The following is a 19,400-nucleotide window of genomic DNA, read 5'->3' on the forward strand; positions in this document are numbered from 1 at the left end:
TTGTAACTGTGGTCAAATACTTTAGCACTTAGGAAAAATATAACTTCAGGCCCAATTCAGTAAACTTTTGAGCTATTAATAGTTTTAAAGGGAGGACATTATCCAATGGAATCCCAAGCCTGCTCTGCAATCAGAAAGTTTCCTTGTATGGCTGCTGATCTTTGCACATCAGCGTCTGTTAAAAGTTTCACCTGTGTAACTCCACCCATGATCACGAGATGGCTTCTTTTTGGAGCAAAGCCTCCAGAATTTAAAAGTGTTGAATGTTCTCCATTTAGCCACTGACAACATATCAAGTGACAGCATTCATCTATCCCACACATTAAATGATCTTGTCCTAGAGGCTATTTGGATACAGCGCATCTGTAATGCTTTAAAGCCTATATCCGAGAATCGCAGCCTGTTTAGAAAGGCACAAGGCATGGATAATAATAATTTAGGGTCTCACTGACTTCAAAAGACATGCATGATAGCCTCACACCCCAAACCCAGTTACCTTCTTTTTCTTCTTTTTCTGGGCCTTACGGCTTGCTGAGCTCTGTAGGAGTGCCTAAAAGAGAAGACAAACATCAAGAACGAAGACATACCTAGAATGCAGCCTGACTGCCAGCCATAACAGAACACAGCCAGTCCTAGAATGTTTGGCACACACTGGGACTGACACTTGGCCTCACACAGAGCTGAGTTACACATTTTCAGAGCCAGCTACTTCAATTTTCACCTATTTGTAGAAAGTGACTTCACAGGGGAACCTCAGTGTCTATACAGAGCTGTCCACAACAGAGTTATAAAACAGCATAACCTGACAAAACAAAACGTTGCTTACTTGTAACTAATGCTTTTTGAGTGCCCATCTGGGCAATCACATATACAGGCTCTGCACAAGCACTGGAGAAGGCTCCAAAACATAACGCCCAAGAACTGGTGCTCACATCCTCTCCTTGTAGGAAGAGATGATCCCTTTTTACATCCCTGAAGGGGAGGGGGCTGGGGCCTTCCTGCTCAGTTCCTGGAGAAGAAGGTGGGCAGGTTATGCAGCTACACAGATGATCCCTCAAAGATCATCTGTTTCAGGTAAACAACATGTTTCTCTTTGTGGTCTCTGCAGTCCTACCTACGGTTGATCAGCAAGCTGACCTACCTTGAAGTGGAATATTAGTTTCAGGAAGTTATGGAACACACCACAGCCTACCCAAATATTGTCATCTAAGTTGCAGCTCTGTATTCCTCATGCAGAGGCACACCTCTGAGAAAGGAGGACAATGCAGAAAGTGTTCCAAAAGAGTGAGGAAGAAGTTGTCATGCTACAGGATCCCCCTGGATAGTGTCTGGATAGGCACTTGAGAACTCTTTCTAGGACCACTGTTGCACCAGAAAAGTCTGTTATCCTTCGTGAAATTCTTGGTACAATGTAAGAGAAAATATAGGGCTCATCACACATTTGAATGAAGTGTTCATTGTCCATCATCTTGGGGGCAAGGAAAGAAAACTGGTCTAGCACAATATCCTGCAATGTTTTCCTAGTGAGAATCAGGTAAACACCCCACACAGGGATGGATGTGTGTTGAATTGGAGGACACAACTGTACGAGCTTCTGTGACTATGAAGCTGGGAAACTACAAGAGCCTGTTAACTTGAATGTGGTGGGCAGAAGCTGCTGACAGGTCGACTGACAGAAAGAGATACTGAATTGTAGGTGAAGAATGTATACCAGCACCTCTGACACAAGGACTGTATTGGGGAAAGTGTTACTGAGCACCTTTAAGTACAGAAGTGTTTTCATTTTGCCGCACTAGGCATGGTTCCTCCACACTATCAGCTCCAACATTACAGGCCTGTGATGGAAGATGTTCCAACTCCTCTGGGAGAAAAAGGAGGAAACACTGGACCCCTAGGCAACTGTAGAGGCTGAGTGAACCAAGTTGTCTTGACCATTATGACACTATGAGGGTGTTTTATCCAGCTCAGCTCTCTCTATTATCTGGGAATAGAGGATGTTATAGCAGGGGTGGATCCAGCTACCCTCCAATTTAAGCAGCCTCTTCAGCTGGAGGAAAGCTTCAGACTTTGCTGACAAGAGAGTCTGAAAGAGCAACTTCTTCAAGATTGCCTAGTGAATTTAGCACAGCGGGAGTGGGAATCAACTTTATGGCCTTCCCCTAAACACAGAGGATGTGGCTGCTGAAGACTGGCTCCTTCTTTGCAATCGCAGCACTTTCAAAAACTGGGATATTTTTCATACGCCTCACAGACTGGGGGGAAGGGGAGGGTTGAAGTAGCAGTAGCTAATTTATTATAAAGAAAAACAAAATCGTAAAGCAAAGGTGTTGAACTCATTTGTTTAGAGGGGCGGATCTGACAGAAATGTTACTTTATCAGCCCGGGCCATCTGTGCCATAAAATTTAATGCCAGGTACTGGAGAATAAACTTTATAAATGAGACAGGAAAACCCAATTATCAATATTATTTTTTTACTCCACTGAACTGTGTTTAGAGGAGGCAGGAGGGAAAAAGCACCACACCTCCTCTTTCTCAGCCTTCACTGCCATTCCCCCTGCCACACTATTTTACCTTGGTCTCAGTCCTGCCCTATAGCAATTTCCTTTCTATTTCTTCGACAGTTTTGACCACACACACATCTCACCAGGTGCGTCCACTCCCCCCCAGCAGCTTCCTGCCCTCGCATCAGTTGCTCACGGGCCAGGTAAGAGCCCTGGATGGGCTGCTCGCGGCCCCAGGCCATATGTCTGACACCCCTGTTTGAAAGTACAGGGAGGAGAAAGGACTGAGGGAAGGATAAGTAGGAAAACTCCTGAAAGCTAGAGCAAACTAAGAAAAAATTCTTACAACCACGAGTTAGAAAAGAACTGCTGTCCTGTCCCTTGAGGCATGCACAGAGGGATGGGACCCCCCCCCCCCAGGCCAATTCTTGGGTTAGAACACTGGGGTTGCCTTCTGCACCAGTGCAGAACCCAGTGGTGGGACTGTACAGAGATTACTACGAATTACTGACTTTACACAGATAAATGCTACCACTACCAGAATGTACACATACTGCCTTCAAAAATTACTGCTGGCTTGAATTCAGAACTATTTCTTTAAATTAATCCAGCTTGTTCTTACAGATCATTAACAATTTTTATCTGAAAAAGAAATCTTCACAAGCTCTGTAGAAAACACTCTCACTTCAAGAAGGAAGAGCAAGCAGTTTGAACTTGGCATATAGTCTGACTAGTTACTTCAATCATTTTTTAAAATAAAAAGCTGATCTCAATGTGAGAGGTGTATGCAAATTTTTACCAGAGGCAAGGCTTTCCCCCAGCATCTCTTGACTGAACCAGAGGTCCATCAGCGGCTCTTAGTGATGCTCTGGATTCTTGGTGTTTGGGGGGGCAACAGTGGGAGGGCTTCTGGCCCCACTGGTGGACCTCCTGATGGCACCTGGTTTTTTGCCACTGTGTGATACAGAGTGTTGGACTGGATGGGCCATTGGCCCGATCCAACATGGCTTCTCTTATGTTCTTATGCAACACCTTAGAATATATCTTGGAGACTCAAAACATAGCCCAACTCTCTCTGATCTGCTCCCACAGGCTTTTAATAATTGGGGATTGGATGCATAGAAGTTCTCATAATTACACTGACCTTCAGGTCTGCATCTTGCACTTCAAATTCAGATTTGTAGAGTTCAGGCTCAAAGGGGCCACTGGTTAACCTCATGGGACCGTTGGGCATTAAAAGCACCGTAAACTTAAACTGGGCAACAAACTCTCCTGGAAAAGATCAACACATGAACGTATTAGGAAAACTGATATATAGAGACACGGGCAAAACACACATGAAAAGAAACAGCACACAGAGTAAAAGCAGAGTAAGACTGCTTTGCTTCTGACATATCTGCTCCAAGAAGGAATACACAGATACAGAAGCATGACCTACAAGTAAGCTTTTCAAGTGATGCAAACAGAGATGTTGCCTTCCCTCTTGATCTCGCTTCAGCCCATCTAAGTGCTTTGAGGCGGGATGACTTTGCAGGCTCTCATCAATGAGAGGCAAGCTACACACACTCTCCTCCTGTATCACTGCACATTTAAGTCAGCCCTGGTAGCCATCCAGCCTGCCACTCTCTTAGCTGAACCACAGACTCTTTCTTCTCTGACACTGAGCTAAGCTTCAGAGGAACTTCAAACAGTTTAATTGATTTACTACATTTATACCCCACATTTTATTTTATTTATTTACTGATTTTCTACCCACCCACCCCCAAGCCAAGGCCAGCTCAGGGCAGCTTACATAAAGTCAACTCAGTTTACAATAAAACATAAATTAGATTAGAACAATTCTAAAACCATTTAGACCACACGATATGGTAAATTGCAAGTGACCAGTGTTCCCTCTAAGCTGAGTTAGTGTGAGCTAGCTCACAGATTTTTAGCCTCCGGCTCACACATTTTTGTCTTGGCTCAGGAAGGATGGCTCCAGAGCAAAGTAATTTATGCAACAGCCAAATTGCTCGCTCACAACTTTAATGCTAGTAGCTCACAAAGTAGACTCCACAGCTTTTAGAGACCGAGCTTAGAGAGAGCATTGCTAGTGACGCTGATTTCATAATGGTTGCTGTTACTCAGTTCTCTCTTCTCAGTCGGTTCCTCGGTCTTCTTTGATTATCCTTCCGGCGGCTAGCTCAGGCGGTTGTTAGAATTCCAAGAGAAAACAGGGCTCTGTAACCCTCAGCTGTCAGTTCTTAACGGTAGCGGCGGCTCCAAAAGCCTGGTGGAAGAGCTCAGTTTTACAGGCCCTGGCGGAACTGCAAAAGATCCCGCGGGGCCCTGATCTCCTCTGGGATCTTGTTCCACCAAAGGAGCCTTTCTCCCTAATACAGACACAAAATGGCTTACATCTTTCTCCTCAGCTCCATTTTATCTTCACAACAGCCCTTTGAGGTAGGTTAGTGTGTACAACTGGGCCAAGGACACCCACAGCAAGCATTCCCAGCAGAGTGGGGATTTGAATCTGGATCTCCCAGATCCTAGCCCAACACTCTAACCATTACACAGTTGCAAGTCTTGCGGTTTCCAAGTGTTACCAAAGCCCACTTGCGGTTTCCAAGTGTTACCAAAGCCCAATGCGAGATCGGAGATGAGCCCATCTCACACTGCACTTGCCACATTAAAAAGATACATTCACCACTTGCTACAGGATCACAGAGTTCTCAGCAGCACAGCTAACCTTTATGCTGTACGTGCATGCAATATGGTATTTTGTGCAGACATTTGTGCTTCATTTAACATATAAACACAAACTCAACTGGATTTTTAAAAAAAAGACTGTATAAATCATTCTGTACTAAAAAGCAGGATAAAAACATTGCGTTAATTATTAGCACACATTCTGTTCTGAGATTCAATCAGTTAAGAGCTCCTGTAACGACTATATAAATCATTTTGTACTAAAAAGCAGGATAAAAACATTGTGTTAATTATTAGCACACATTCTGTTCCGAGATTCAATCAGTTAAGAGCTCCTGTAACCAAGGACTATACTGGGCCAATTAGAAAGCATATTAATGCTTCTCTGTAATGGTAAAACAGCACTCAGGAACTAGTTCCTGGAACTACTAGGATAAAAACTGCTCTGACATCCAGTCACAGGGCCTCACCTTCCTTCTCATAGAGGACATTAAAAGGCTGGAGCAGCTCATGTTTGGCGCATTCTACTACTCCCATCCTGGCCTTCTTTTCATCTTCAAATGCCCTGCATGGAACAGAACAAAAGATTAAGAACCAGACACTGCAATCTAGGCTTTTCAATGTTTTCAAGTTGCTTCCTAGCCCACTACAATGTCAGAGTGGCAGAGTCTTATCACAGGTGTGCAAATTTTGTGTAGGTGTAGAAAACATGGCATAAAATGTGGCACAAAAATACCACCACCTTCCTCAGCATCTCAATTTTCTCTCTCTCATGGCTGGAAATGCTGCTTGAATGTGTAGAATTTCAAAACGGTGGATGGATATTATTTCCAGTGGTCAAGGAATAAAGTTTGCACAGCTTCCCGCTCCCCTCCCCAGCTAGAAGAATTATACAAAATAACCAACACATGTGGGTGTGCACAATATGCACTATTTATACAGCCTTGGTACAAAATTGTGACTTTCTGAACTCACAGTATATGCAGAACTGCTTATTAATTATAAAGCAGGGCCAGCAATCTGCATATAGTTTTAAGGCTTCAGCACAGAATAACAAAGCTATCTGGAACATCCCCTTTCCCTTAAAACACGCAGAGCAGACATGGCTGCAATGGTAAGAACCATTTCAGCAAACGACCCTGCTAGCAAGTGCATAAGATCTTCAGAGAGCAAATAAATGAGACGAAAAAGGGAGAATACCTGAGAGTGAATGGCATAGCATCAAATCGTCTCTCCACCTCACTGAAAAAGGCACGGGAAGTTTTCATTTTCAAGCCATACTGCTTGGAAGGGTCCCTTTTGTAAATTGTAGTTCTCTGCCCAGCATCCCTGGCCTAAAGACATACAAGCCATTTAATACTATTTCAATACCACTGTTTCAAGATTTACTCATACAAATGGAGGTCATGCAGTGACAGGGACATTTAATACCCCTTGCTGGAAAGTTCTGGCATACCATCAGTTACTGGCTCATTTTGGCTACGTAGTCTCTCAGAACAAAACTAAACCAAGCCATCACAAAAAGTTACCTAGTCAGGAAGGTAATGTGCTCACTATGGGTTTAGATCAGATTGCACACCTTTTATGCCACATATTTACAGAACAGTTACAAAGAAAGAACACTTACTTTTCCTTCCCCAGTGCTGATGAGAACATCGATGGCATAAACTTCATGGACCTCAAACTCTGCTTTTTCATGGTCCTTCCTAGACAGAAACAAGTACAGAGAAATGAAGTAGAAATCCTTATCTACATGAAGCTAGCTAATTCACAGTCATGGCTTCCATTTCACCTTTGCAACAGATCTCTGCGCCCTTCATACCATGTCAGGAAACAAAACTGCAGGGCATCAATCAATCTCAAACAAGAGATACATACCTTTGCTGGTCTGAGGGGTTCTGAATGATGGTCTTCTCACCATCTATCACATGCTGCTTTAGCTGGTGTGACAGCATCCCTGCCAAGGTAAGAACATCTATTAGCATTTATACCACAAAGAACCACAGAACAACTTGTTGCTGACATTCCAAGATTCTGTAGCCTGAAAAAGAAAAAACAAACTAAAAAACAAACTTTAAAAAGTCTTGTTCTTTGCCAAATGGTTCAACACAAACAGAAAGAAACCAACACATCAAGACTATTTGAATAATGAGAGGAAGTGGGATATTACAGCAACTGAGCTCCTTAAAGCACTTCAGGGCTCATCTTTAGACTTCAGTAGCCTGGAATACAATTCATATCCTTGTGAAGGCCACTTCTCCATTTTTATTAATTCCAAACAGAAATATTACTACATTGACTCTAGGACAGTGCCGTGTCACATCTTTAACTCAGTACTTTTTAGTTGACTCAATTAACCCTGTCTTTGTTCCGCACTCAATAAAAAGGTAAAGGTTCCCTTGCTCGAAAGCCAGTCGAATCCGACTCTAGGGTTGCGGTGCTCATCTCCGTTTCAAAGCCGAAGAGCCAGCGCTGTCCGAAGACGTTTCCACGGTCAAAGGGCCGTCATGACTAAACACCAAGGTGCACGGAACGCTGTTACCTTCCCACCGAAGTGGTACTCAATAGTACACTCTTAATTTCTGCACTACTACAAGTCCCTGAATTCTCATCACTGGTTTGTTCTCTGCAGCCTCATTTTTTGCCCCTTTCTTCCCTTAAGTCCTTTTCCTGTACTTGGTATCTGCACCCCTTCTAGTTATTTTTCCCCACATGCCTTGCTGAAAAGCAAAATCACATAAAACATTTACAGTGCAGTTCTGAGCACAATTATGACCTTCTAAATGCACTGAAGTCAATGGACTCAGAAGGGTGCTCAGGATTGCATTGTGATTCCAGTGGTTCACGCTGAGGGCCCACCCACACAGTACAGGACAAGATGGATTAGCTACTGAGTATACACTGGGAGCTGCGGTGGCTCAAGTGGTTAAGACGCTGAACTGCAGGCTGTGGAAGGTCAGTAGTTCAGCAGTTCAAGACCCGGGTTGCCGCATGACGGAGTGAGCTCCCGTCTCTAGTTCCAGCTCCTGCCAACCTAGCAGTTCAAAAGCAAGAAATTGCAAGTAGATAAATAGGTACCACTTCGGTGGGAAGGTAACAGCGTTCCGTGCACCTTGGTGTTTAGTCATGCCGGCCACATGACCACGGAAACGTCTTCGGACAGCGCTGGCTCTTCGGCTTTGAAACGGAGATGAGCACCGCAACCCTAGAGTCGGACTCGACTGGCTTTCGAGCAAGGGAACCTTTACCTTTATACACTTGACAGGAAGTTTCAGCTGATCATGGTACTCTGATAAGGACACCAACATGCCGTAACTCAATGGTGTTTAACATTTTTTGAAGAATAAACTTACTGTACTTTTCAGGACCCGCTTCTAAAGTGCTACATTCCCCCTCCTCAACTAAACAAGTTTCTATTTTATTTTTCATGCATAATATTTATAAGTAGACAGCATTACTGAGCAACAGGCTGCATTTCATGGTCATTAGGAACTATGCAGAGGCAAACCCGTATTTGTCAACAAGCTTCTTAGAGCCTCCTATCTCAGCTCACCATATTACTCCTTCTCCCTCCTCTTCTTGCAATTCACTTTCAGGTACTGACACAGTTTAATGCATCTTTGCTCAATTAAAAGCATAAAAAACATACACATACATCTAAAAATGTAACATGTGAATCAGCTCTGAGAATCTCATCACAAAAATAGCGTAAGAGGCTAACCCCCAACTCCATGCCTCTAAATCCAAGGAGAGGAGAAGCAACAGCGAACATAATGCAAGCATTCTCCCACTCTCCCCATTGACAGGCTTGCAGGAGCCATATATATATTTCCTCAGAGGTACAAATGGATTGCAATTAACAAGGCGTTTGGAACTCCCCTGGAGCCAGATGACCAGTCAGAAAAAGGGCCTGCTAGCAGCCCATCGGATTTAAAACTGAATGGACCTTTCAAAAAAATCTAATTAAATCTGGAATTCAGAGTCTAGCAGTTGTGACGCGTAGAAATCAGTGTCACTATACAAGACACTACAGAGCCACTCAACCTGACTGGAGCAGGTTTTCCCAGCATACAAATATCCCTTTTGCTCTGCAGCATGTTTCCATCTTCAGACCCAACCCCAAGCCATTCCTCACCTGTCCTCTAAATCACAAATCAGGAGCAAGGAATCAACACCTTTCTACTTAAGGGAGGACAACTACTCATGCAGCAAGAAAAGGTTTGATCCAGAAAGAAAAGAATCCTGTTTAGTCTTATAAACTCTTATACTGCTGCCAGTGACTGGATGATTATGGCACTTGTATGTTTCCAAAACAGTAGCTGCTTAGATTCCCTTGATGGCATAAGCAGCCACCTCTTCACTGTATTGTTACATTTTTCCTCTATAGAAAGGAAAATATCAAGTCTAAAAGGCATCACATTGGTATAATAGCTTAGCCTTGAAACTGCAATTCTTTGCAGTGAGCTGACAGGGCTGTCCAATGAGCTTATATATGACAGTTTGACTGGAGGCTAAACACATTTTAGTGAGACATTCACATCACTGAAAGAGCATATTTCTTTTATGTTGACATCACCACTACAGAACTCATGCCAAAATACATTCCCATGATCCCTTCTCAACACACATCTCCTCCTTGGGCTTGTTTGGCTGAATTGGTCCCCAAGGTGACTTGCATCTCTTTAGAGCCACAGCTAGGAAGGAAAAGGATTCAGTGTATCACTATGCTTTATCTATTGCAGCTTCTAGCAAAGGTTCTCAAAGCATTTTACAAATATCTCCATCTCCAGATTGTGATTTGCACATTAAATCATTTCCCCTGCTATCCAAATGGGCAGGTTCGAAGACGAGGCAATTCGTGCCATGATCAGCTGAAAGAATTATGTGAAGCATACCAAAAGCAATTTGGGCATCTAAAGGCGATATGCTGTCACGCTCAGTAGTTAACGCTTCCAAAACTTCAAGCTGCCTAGGTCAAGGATCACTGCTTATGATTAATGCTCTTCTATTTCTGCTCTGTGTCACTTCATTCTTCAGTCAGCCAAGCCCTACCTTCAATTGGTGTGCAGTTAAATGAATGAGCTATCTTGTTCCAGGCATCTGTCACTTGTGAGTTCTGTTGAAAGAGACAAGATACAGGCATTTAATTTGTGCATGTTCTACTGCGAAAGCGGTGACCAAACCCTATTTCTACCTTAACATATTTCCCATCAGTTATTATGGAGATCCCAAACAGTCATGCGTACTCCTCCACTCAACTATAAATGTTAAGGCAGCAACAAAAAAATTACTCTGTAGTACAAGTACCCTAATACTTAATGAAAAGCAACACAGAAGATTGCTGTATTCATACAGAACAGCAAAAGGCTAGACAGAAATTAATCGACACTGAAATTCAGGAAGGGCTGCAGTTCAGTTGTAGAGCATCCGCTTGGCATGCAGAAAATCCAAGGTTCAATCCCTGGCATCTCCAGTTGAAAGGACCAGGTAGAAGGAGATGTGAATGACCCTGGAGAGCTGCTACCAGTCTGAGTAGACAATATTGACCTTGATGGATTACAGTGGTCTGATTCACTATAAGGCACCTCCATGTTTTTCGTCTAAAATTACTATATAAGCTTGACAAGTGAGGTGCATATTAATGAAATCAATGGCAGGGACAGTAAACAAAGAAATTCCACTTTTCACACAAATGCTGCCTCAGATTAGAAGATAAAGCTGGAATTATCAAATAGGTGAAAGCAGAACTTCAAGCTAGTGATACAGCTCCAAGAGGGAATACAAATACACATATAGTTGCCAGAGTTGCCAGGCGTTTGAATGAGAAAGAAGAAAAGAGGGAGGAGGGATTCTCCTAACAGCCACCATCTTTTCACTAGCAAGGCTCAAATACTGCCTGGTAGCCAAAACCTCTTACAGTATAAAAGCCACAGCAGAACACTCCAATAAAAGGCCTAATTCACCCCAGAGAGCTTTCTTAGTCCAGCCACCCAGATTCCCCACACACATTAATAGCTCCTCACAGAATAAAATACACACACACACATATATTTCTGCATTCAGATCAAGATGCTCATGGACCTTGCCTACCTCCAGCAACCTGATGGAAGAAAACCCATGTGAAGGTTAGCCATCTACTCTCACCTGGTTTCCAGGCTTGACCAAACGCAAGGCAGCTTCAGCACAGAGGTGAGCTGCTTTGATGACATCAGCTTTGCGACCGGTCACTGGGGTTTCCTGAAAGGGTGGGAGGAAATTAGCTATTACTGTTTACTCATTCACTGCCAGGAGGAAAAGTGTATTGAGGAATTTGGGACAGCATACATAACATCAAGGCCACAATCTACCTAAATCATCTTATGCTATGGATTTCAATGAAACAGTTTAACCACCATTCAAGTCTTTCCTTCTGAAGTCAACCACTAAATTTTGGCTGGATTATACATTAAGCATTTTGCTTTATTTTTAATTGAAAAGGGATTTAAAAGAAGTCCCAACATCCATGGGCCATACTTTTGTCCTAAGTGCTCAACTAGCACCAGCCATGGTTGAAGAAGCCCAACAGACAAGTAGAAGAAGAAGAGATTGGATTTATACCCCGCCCTTCACTTGGAGTCTCAGAGCAGCTTACAAACTCCTTTCCCTTCCCCTCCCCACAACAGACACCCTGTGAGGTGAGTGGGGCTGAGAGAACTCTGACACAAACTGCTCTTTTTCAAGGACAGCTGTGCCAGAGCTTGTAACTGACCCAAGGTCACATCAGCAGGTGCAAGTGGAAGAGTGGGGAATCAAACCCGGTTCTCCCAGATTAGAGTCTGCACACTTAACCACTACACCAAACTGTAGGAAAAACACCTGTCCATACCATGATTTACCAGCACCAGATTGTGTGAGATAGAAGATGGACTCAAAAAAATTAGCTGCCAGAGATACCACTTAAGTACAAATTTAAAAAAATAGTTTTTAAAAAAGGGGGGGTTTACCTAGAATTTAATCTTAAATTTTGCTTACCTGACAATTTTGGACCAATTTAACAGGACATGCCACTTATACATTATTGTATGGCATCCACTGAGTGACTGATCAATAGGGTTCAGTATGGCTGTTAATAGCAGTAAATGCAGTAATTTGCAGATATAGTAATGGCAAATTTATCCACGAAAAACATCCTCAGCATTAAGTAACACATAAGCATTCTGCTGCAGAAAATGACTTTAAAGAGATACAAGAATTTGGCAAATCCAAATTGGAAGTCATTATTTAAGTGCCCTGAAGACCATCCTGACAGAAACTTGACTGATTTAGAAGAACATGTTACTCGCTCATATAGATCTACCAATACTATGTGGTATCTTTCAGAAATATCTAAATGATTCAAATGTGCAAGAACGATCCAGTGTCTCAGGCACCTAACCCAATGGACATGCACATTGAATAAAATATCCAAACACTATTCCTGCATCAAATCCTCTCCCGTGCCCGAGGATGTGAGGCCGGCTCTTCCTGCTCCTGGTGTCGTCCTCTGGGTCCTAGGGTCCTTAGCCGTCGGTCCCCAGCAGTCAGCTGAGTGTGCACGGTACGAGCCTGGCAGATTTTAAAGTTATTTAAGGTTTTTTCTTTGTCCTAGCTACTTTGCTGTGATAAGGCTTGGAGCAGGAGCTCCAGACGTCCTATCAAGCGCAGGGCTATGCAGAAAAACTGGAGAGGTCAGCCAGGGCCACTCCAATAGGAGCCATGCAACAAAAGAAATTTGCATAGCCTATCGAGCGAGCAGAGGCGTGACCTAACCAGTTACTGGATGACTTCCCCCCACTGAAGGAGAAGGTTCTCCTTTAGGACTTTAGTGTTTCTTACACAGCTAAGAACATAAGAGAAGCCATGTTGGATCAGGACAATGGCACATCCAGTCCAACCCTCTGTGTCATACAATGGCCAAAACCCTGGTGCCATCAGGAGATCCACCAGCAGGGCCAGCTCCCTTAACACTGACTCACTGTAATTTGTGCTGGCAAGAGTCACTCTCAAACTCGTTCTATTCAAGCATGCAGCTTACACGAGCTCCTTCTATAGACCAAGACCTAACTTGAAAGCAGCATAGGCACGTGATTTATTTCAACAAGACATGCAGGAGATTTACCTTCAAAGCATCAATGACAAAACTATGTGCTACATTTGCTATGAAGCCATCAACATGGACTCCCAGGTCTCTGCAATGCAAAAAAGAAAAAGAAAAACTAGGTTTAAGCTCATAGGGAAACAAGGAACTCTGTTTGACACCTAAATCTCTAAATGCTTTACTTACAAGCCGATTGACTGCAACTGGCCAACCCTATAAATCCACTTTATAGGCTGTGCACAATCAACAGTTTGTTCTATGACAGCTAAGGAACAATTTCTACTTGGCAAGCTGGGCAGTATCATCCAGTTTTGTATTATTTACTAAGAAAAATCCATAGCATATGAAAAAATTCCACCCCTGTGCAAACAAACGAATGCGACTCCTAGTTCTTCAAAAGACTTTGGGGATGCCATGTGAAAGGCTACTGCTGGAGGGGCTCCTCCCCGGACTGTGTAAGGCACGTTTTGACACATCTACTCCTAACTGCACAGGCTTCAGTGGCTGCAGAAACAAGACCACTTACTCAACAATGAGGACCACAACAACAACAAAAATGAGCTGGAGACCTACAGTTAGATTCCACATTTTAGTTTAATATGCTACCAATATTTCCTTTGCTATTTCAGTTTATAGCCCACCTATATGCTGAAGGGCTCAAGGCGGTGTGTATACAAAATCAGTATACCAAAAAGTAAGATAAAGCAATGGAAATCAATAAAACCAAATACCCCAAAAATTGATAGATAGGGGTGCGGTGGGGGGGGGGGAGAAAGGACCACCAACTAAAATAGAACTAGATGACAGATGTCTAGCAGTAGTTCAAATTAAAATTAAAATTTTAATAAAATAAAGCCATTTCACAGCTTTCTCTCGAAGTCTGTGGGGTAGGATTAGGTGGTACTCTAGGGTGTCATGCAGATTCAACATTTCGTGAAAAAACATGGTCAACTCTCAATATTTTGTTTCAAATATTAGAAAAAAATGTGTGACAGAATTAATTTGTGCTTATTGCTTGCGACCTTATTTTCATTAATTCAAATGCTTGTGATTACCAATCCAAGTTTATTTCAGCAATTTAGAAGTTTTTTCTCAAGTGCAGGCTGCCATTCTTAGAACTAATAAGAACCCTCAGGCCTCACAGACTGCACTGCATGCAAGTCTTCACACTCTTAAGAGCAACATGGTATATAGCTGTGAGCAAATTTAGCAAGCTAAGAGATAACCCAAGAAAGTGAATTTAGATGCTTACATTTTGACCAAGTCACCATCTTTGAGGATGTAATCCTGGTCACTCTTCAAAGGGGAGAAGTGACAGACACAGTTATTTACCGATATACTTGTGGGGAAGGCAATACCTATACAAAAAAGGGAGCAGTGGTGAGGTCATACCATTTACACAAGCCCTGTACACTTACCCACACTCACTTCAAATAAAAATGTGTTTCTAAAGCTGTTACCTTTACTCCATGCTACAAAGCAGCAATCTAAGGTGGTGGCACAAACACCTGTAAGTAATTTAAACACTAGACCGGTCCTGCACATGAGAGAGATCATAACTACCAGTCTGGAATGCTATCCTTTTTTTCCCCTGCCGACACTGTGAGTGGTACAAGAACCACTACAGCTGCACCAACCTGTCTTGTAGCTTTAGTAGCTTCCCCAGCTTAAAATGATATTGGTTTAGTCAGTGCTCAGAGGGAGACACCCAAGGTGTAACCTAAAACAACTAATGGGGTATGAACCACTTTTGCAGATAGCAATGCACTGCCTTTTCAAAAGATAATTTTCAAAATATCACAATGCAGCTGGTGGGTCCACCTGCCTTTCAGTAAAAAGGCAAAACGAACCTGATCACATGAAACAACTACAGAATATTATGTGTTCAGAAAACTGCATCTAGCCATTAGAAACTGTACTTGCACTGGCAAAATATGCTACAGTAATTAGCTTCATTATCAGCCCTTACCTACCATGCTTACCAATGGTGCAACCATGAAGTTTTATATCTTTTGGAATATTTTAGGGAAACTTATATAACTTTAATTCAATCCCACAGCATTGTACAGAGAAGAATTTCACTACTGCAGTAAACACCATAAAATTTAAAGTAACTTTGATCCTCCTATAGTGCTGTCTACTTGATTGTAATCAGTCCATCAATATGAAGAAGCTATAGTACTTGACAGTAACATTGCTATGCAAAATGAGGATGCACTCTTCCTTTCAAAACACTGATATAGCAGCTCCAGATGAGCCAACTATTACTGACGACAAGGCAAATTTCAACCAAGGTTCTGGACAGAGCCAAGAATTCTTGGATTCCGTTTCTGTTTTCTTCTAAGTAGTTAAGAACACACTACAAGACTTTAAATACCAATTGCCTTGTGCCTTCAGGGAGACAGTAGGTCAGATGGCAACAGTTATTTCAAATTTATACTCTATTTTGAAATTATCAAGCAGACTTGACTTAGGCTGGGTTTCAGACCAGCTTTTTAAAATTCTGCAATGTTTCAAGGTGGGGGGGGGGGAGATAATCTGATGCCCAGCATCAAACCAGGCATATTGGGATTGGAATAATCACAACCTCAATCTTCCCCTTCCGAGTTTGCTGTGACTCTTCCTCTAAAGGCAAGATTTGCATAAAAATTCCAGTTTGGCAAAATGACATGCCTTGAGCTCTGAAATATAATCCCCTCTGCATGAATGGAAGTTATTAATTCAGCTCTGGAATACAAACTAGTACAGCACACTGAGCAGCTAAGAAGAGCCCTCACCACATTAAGATAGGAGAGTTGAATAATGGTGATAATGAATGCTATTTAAAGTATGTTGTATATTAAAAAAAATAAAGTTTTGATACTGTACATTACCTTTCTTCATCTCTTTCTCCTTCTTGAAGATTTTGCCCGTCTCTTCCATGATCATGGCATCCCCTTTCTCACATAAACTGAGGACAGACACTCCTGATTTTGCTGCTTCCACGACAGTACGCAAGACTCCTGTGGTTCAACATAAATATTTTTGTACTCTTTACAGTTGTATAAAATTATACAAGTCTATGAAGCGTAGAAAAATGCAGTTACAGAAACACTTAATATTAGTGCCACATAAACATGATCAGGACAACAAAATTAACTGAGTTTTAAGAACCTTTTAGCTCAGATTTTACTAAGTTACCTTTCATCTACAGGCAGAAAGAAGAGGTTCCTGTGATGTCAACCACCTGTCTAATATTCTCTCTCTATTTACACACAGTGAAGGGTCTGTTTGATAAACAGATCTAGAGTAGCTGAAGTTTCCTTCCTATTTGAAGGCCACAGATGTGCATTAACACAATCCTAAGCATACATACTTGAAAGAACATTCTAATGAGATCAGTAAGACTTACTTCAGAGTGAACATGGTGAAGAATGAAGGCAACAATGAGCCACTACAATGGATTTTGAAAATTATAATGTATAATAGGTGTTATCTTGACAAATGTTCATTGGACCCACAGTTTACATCACTATCAACTAAGCTGCCACATTGGGAGTTTGTTTGTTTCTGCAGTTCTGTGCTGAATCAGTCCTCAGGTTCCTTCCACTGAAGTTAATGTAGTTTAACAAACAGTGCTTACTATCTGTTTAAACTGTGCTTATTATCATGCCATTCTAGAGTTTAGGGAGTAGAACGTTCTATATTTACAGAACTCAACAAATCTATTTTTGGATGAACTGTAGCCAATACCCAAAATTAGGGTGCCAGAGAAATCAGAAGATATAAAATGTATTCTTTGTTCTATGAACTGTTAAATTTGTTTAAAGCTGAAATAAGCATACATTCTGCATTTGTGGACAATTTATTTTAGTAGGTCATGTAGTAAAGTCTACAAAACTATTTGAATAAGAAAGATAAGCAGAATGTGGCCATCAACCAGCTGTCAATGCATAGTAGGGGCTTGGTTTCAAGTCAGGCTCTATTCTCAGATCAGCTGTTTCTTTAATATACATTTACCCTATAGGTAAACTGGTGACAGTCAAATTGGGATACTGTCAAACTGAGATACTTTTACCAATCTCATCTAAAGATTATGAAACCATTAACATTACCTGAAACACCTATTTAAACTCTGCTGTATCCCATGGGCTCAGAGTAAGTTACAGTAGTTTTTCAAAATAACATCTGACTACAAGGGATCCATATTCTAAAAAATCCTAGTCCACCATAGTCTTTTAGAACACTCTTGAATATCAAATACTATGTCAACTCTCACATCCTTTTAAAAAAGGAAACACTGAGCACGTGAACAATCCAGAGAACCATAGGTCTAATTCTGCCTGCAGTGACAAGGTTGCCCCCGTCACGTAACTGGCTTTTAAAACTCACAGAAGTTTCAGGACAGCTTGAAACTTTTATGCATAACTAAGAGTTCTCTAACTGTAAACCCTATAAACTCTGTATATTACTACTCATACAACAACCACCTCACTTAAGATAAAAAGATTAATTTATGGTAAGCATAAGACAGTAATAGAATTTAACATCTAATTAAGGTGTCTTCCTACATCTATGGAAGTGCTTTGTCTGGAGAGTCATCCAAGCCAGAGAGGTTTTCAGACCTTTTCCTCTGGGCTGGCTTTTGATAGGCAGGTGTTAATTTTGGATGAAGTAGCATGAATTTGATGTAGTATTTGCAGTTTAAATACCAGATTATTATTATTATTCTCTCCTGTGAGTAATATCCCATCCGAGATACTTCATCAGTTGTGTACAAACCTGATCCCATTAACTTTGCAAACAAGATGCAAACTGGGTTACAGATAAAGTAGCACTTGGATCTTCAGCAAAATGATCCCAAATTAAGGCCACATAAATATTTTCATTACTCTGTAATAGCAGTTTTGTTAGGTCCTAACAGTATCACTTTAACAATTTCACTGAAGTTGGCATAAAAGGAAATAAGTTTATTTCAAACTTATGTTTAAAAATTTAATCTTAAAAAAACCCTAGAATTTCTCGATTCTGAAGCCCTCCCCCCCTTTACATTGCCCACTCCAACAAAGGTTATTTTAGGCAGGCCATGGGGTCAGTTTATCTTTAAATAAGATGTATTCTGGTGAAGCTCCCAGTCACCACCACTGGTAGAGTCAAAATAAAATGAAAGTTGTTAAGTCTGATGTAGGCTTTTGTCACCTAATACTGCAAGCCAGGGTATTTTATTTCCCACCCAGTGAGTGTGTTTGCCTACTCTTAGGAACTTCTCAAGCCTATAAGTCCTGTGCTATATATACACACAGACTTTTTTTCCGGTTTGCGAAAGGGAGAGCACATACCTACACACATGCACACCACTAAAACACAGGCAAGTAGAGGCCGAACTGTGAAAGAGGATTCCTGTTACCCTTTCTATCTTTCCCTGCATGCCGAATCATCAACTTCCTACAGTACGTGGAGGAGAGAGAGTGTGCGTGTGTGTTCTGATCAGAAGCAAGAATTCAACCTTAAACAAAAGGGGAAACCTGGGAGGAAGCCAGGATGTAGGAAGACAGTGAACGAGAGAGAGCGCCAGCAGCACATGGCAAGTCGCAGACCATGTGCCTTAACCAGTTCCCGGAGGAAGACGGCTCCATTCCCCGGGGGGATCCTGCAAAACCAACTGTTCCCTCCCCAGCCGGAGAAATCAGCTTGAACACGCGTTTAAAAACAAAAGAAGTGTGTCTAGGAGGGGGAGCAGTTCAAGTTACTACTGAATTCCTTCGCTCCACCCAAAACGTGGGGCAGTAATTTATTGACAAGGTTGATACTAAACAGGAGTGTTTAAACTCTTTCTAAGGGGGGGGGGTTAACTCGTTGGCGGGAGGGAGTGGAGGAAAAAAGAAAATCCGCCATGCGTGGGGTTCCTCTCCTACTACAACCAAGGACGCTTCGCCTCTCACGGGAGCAATGGAGGACTCCCCCCGTCCCCAAGAACTGGCGTTGGCGGGGAACGAACCCAGAGCTCCTGCCCTCCTGCAACTGGCACGAACTCACTCCAGTCCAAGGTAGGCACGGGAAGGGCTTCGTCCCCCCCCCCCCCCGCCCCCCCCCCCCCCCCGCCCATGCCATTTTT

At 42.2% G+C, this 19,400-nt stretch overlaps 1 protein-coding gene across 1 annotated transcript in view; it reads right to left on the bottom strand.

Moving 5' to 3' along the window:
* The window catches only part of PA2G4 (proliferation-associated 2G4), a 20,322-nt gene that overhangs the window by 489 nt on the left and 433 nt on the right, over positions 1–19,400 (bottom strand). Inside the window, exons 2-12 of the mRNA XM_015408693.1 lie at positions 16,180–16,308; positions 14,559–14,664; positions 13,328–13,397; positions 11,335–11,427; positions 10,243–10,306; positions 7,069–7,147; positions 6,818–6,896; positions 6,391–6,524; positions 5,661–5,755; positions 3,647–3,774; positions 497–550 (exon numbers count right to left, since the gene is read on the bottom strand). Of these exons, the coding sequence (XP_015264179.1) occupies positions 497–550; positions 3,647–3,774; positions 5,661–5,755; positions 6,391–6,524; positions 6,818–6,896; positions 7,069–7,147; positions 10,243–10,306; positions 11,335–11,427; positions 13,328–13,397; positions 14,559–14,664; positions 16,180–16,308 (1,031 nt within the window). The remainder of the gene's footprint in view (positions 1–496; positions 551–3,646; positions 3,775–5,660; positions 5,756–6,390; positions 6,525–6,817; positions 6,897–7,068; positions 7,148–10,242; positions 10,307–11,334; positions 11,428–13,327; positions 13,398–14,558; positions 14,665–16,179; positions 16,309–19,400) is intronic.

The sequence above is a fragment of the Gekko japonicus genome, unplaced genomic scaffold, assembly GCF_001447785.1.
Source record: "Gekko japonicus isolate JY-2015 unplaced genomic scaffold, Gekko_japonicus_V1.1 scaffold2118, whole genome shotgun sequence".
In the NCBI taxonomy this organism is placed as follows: Eukaryota; Metazoa; Chordata; class Lepidosauria; order Squamata; family Gekkonidae; genus Gekko; species Gekko japonicus.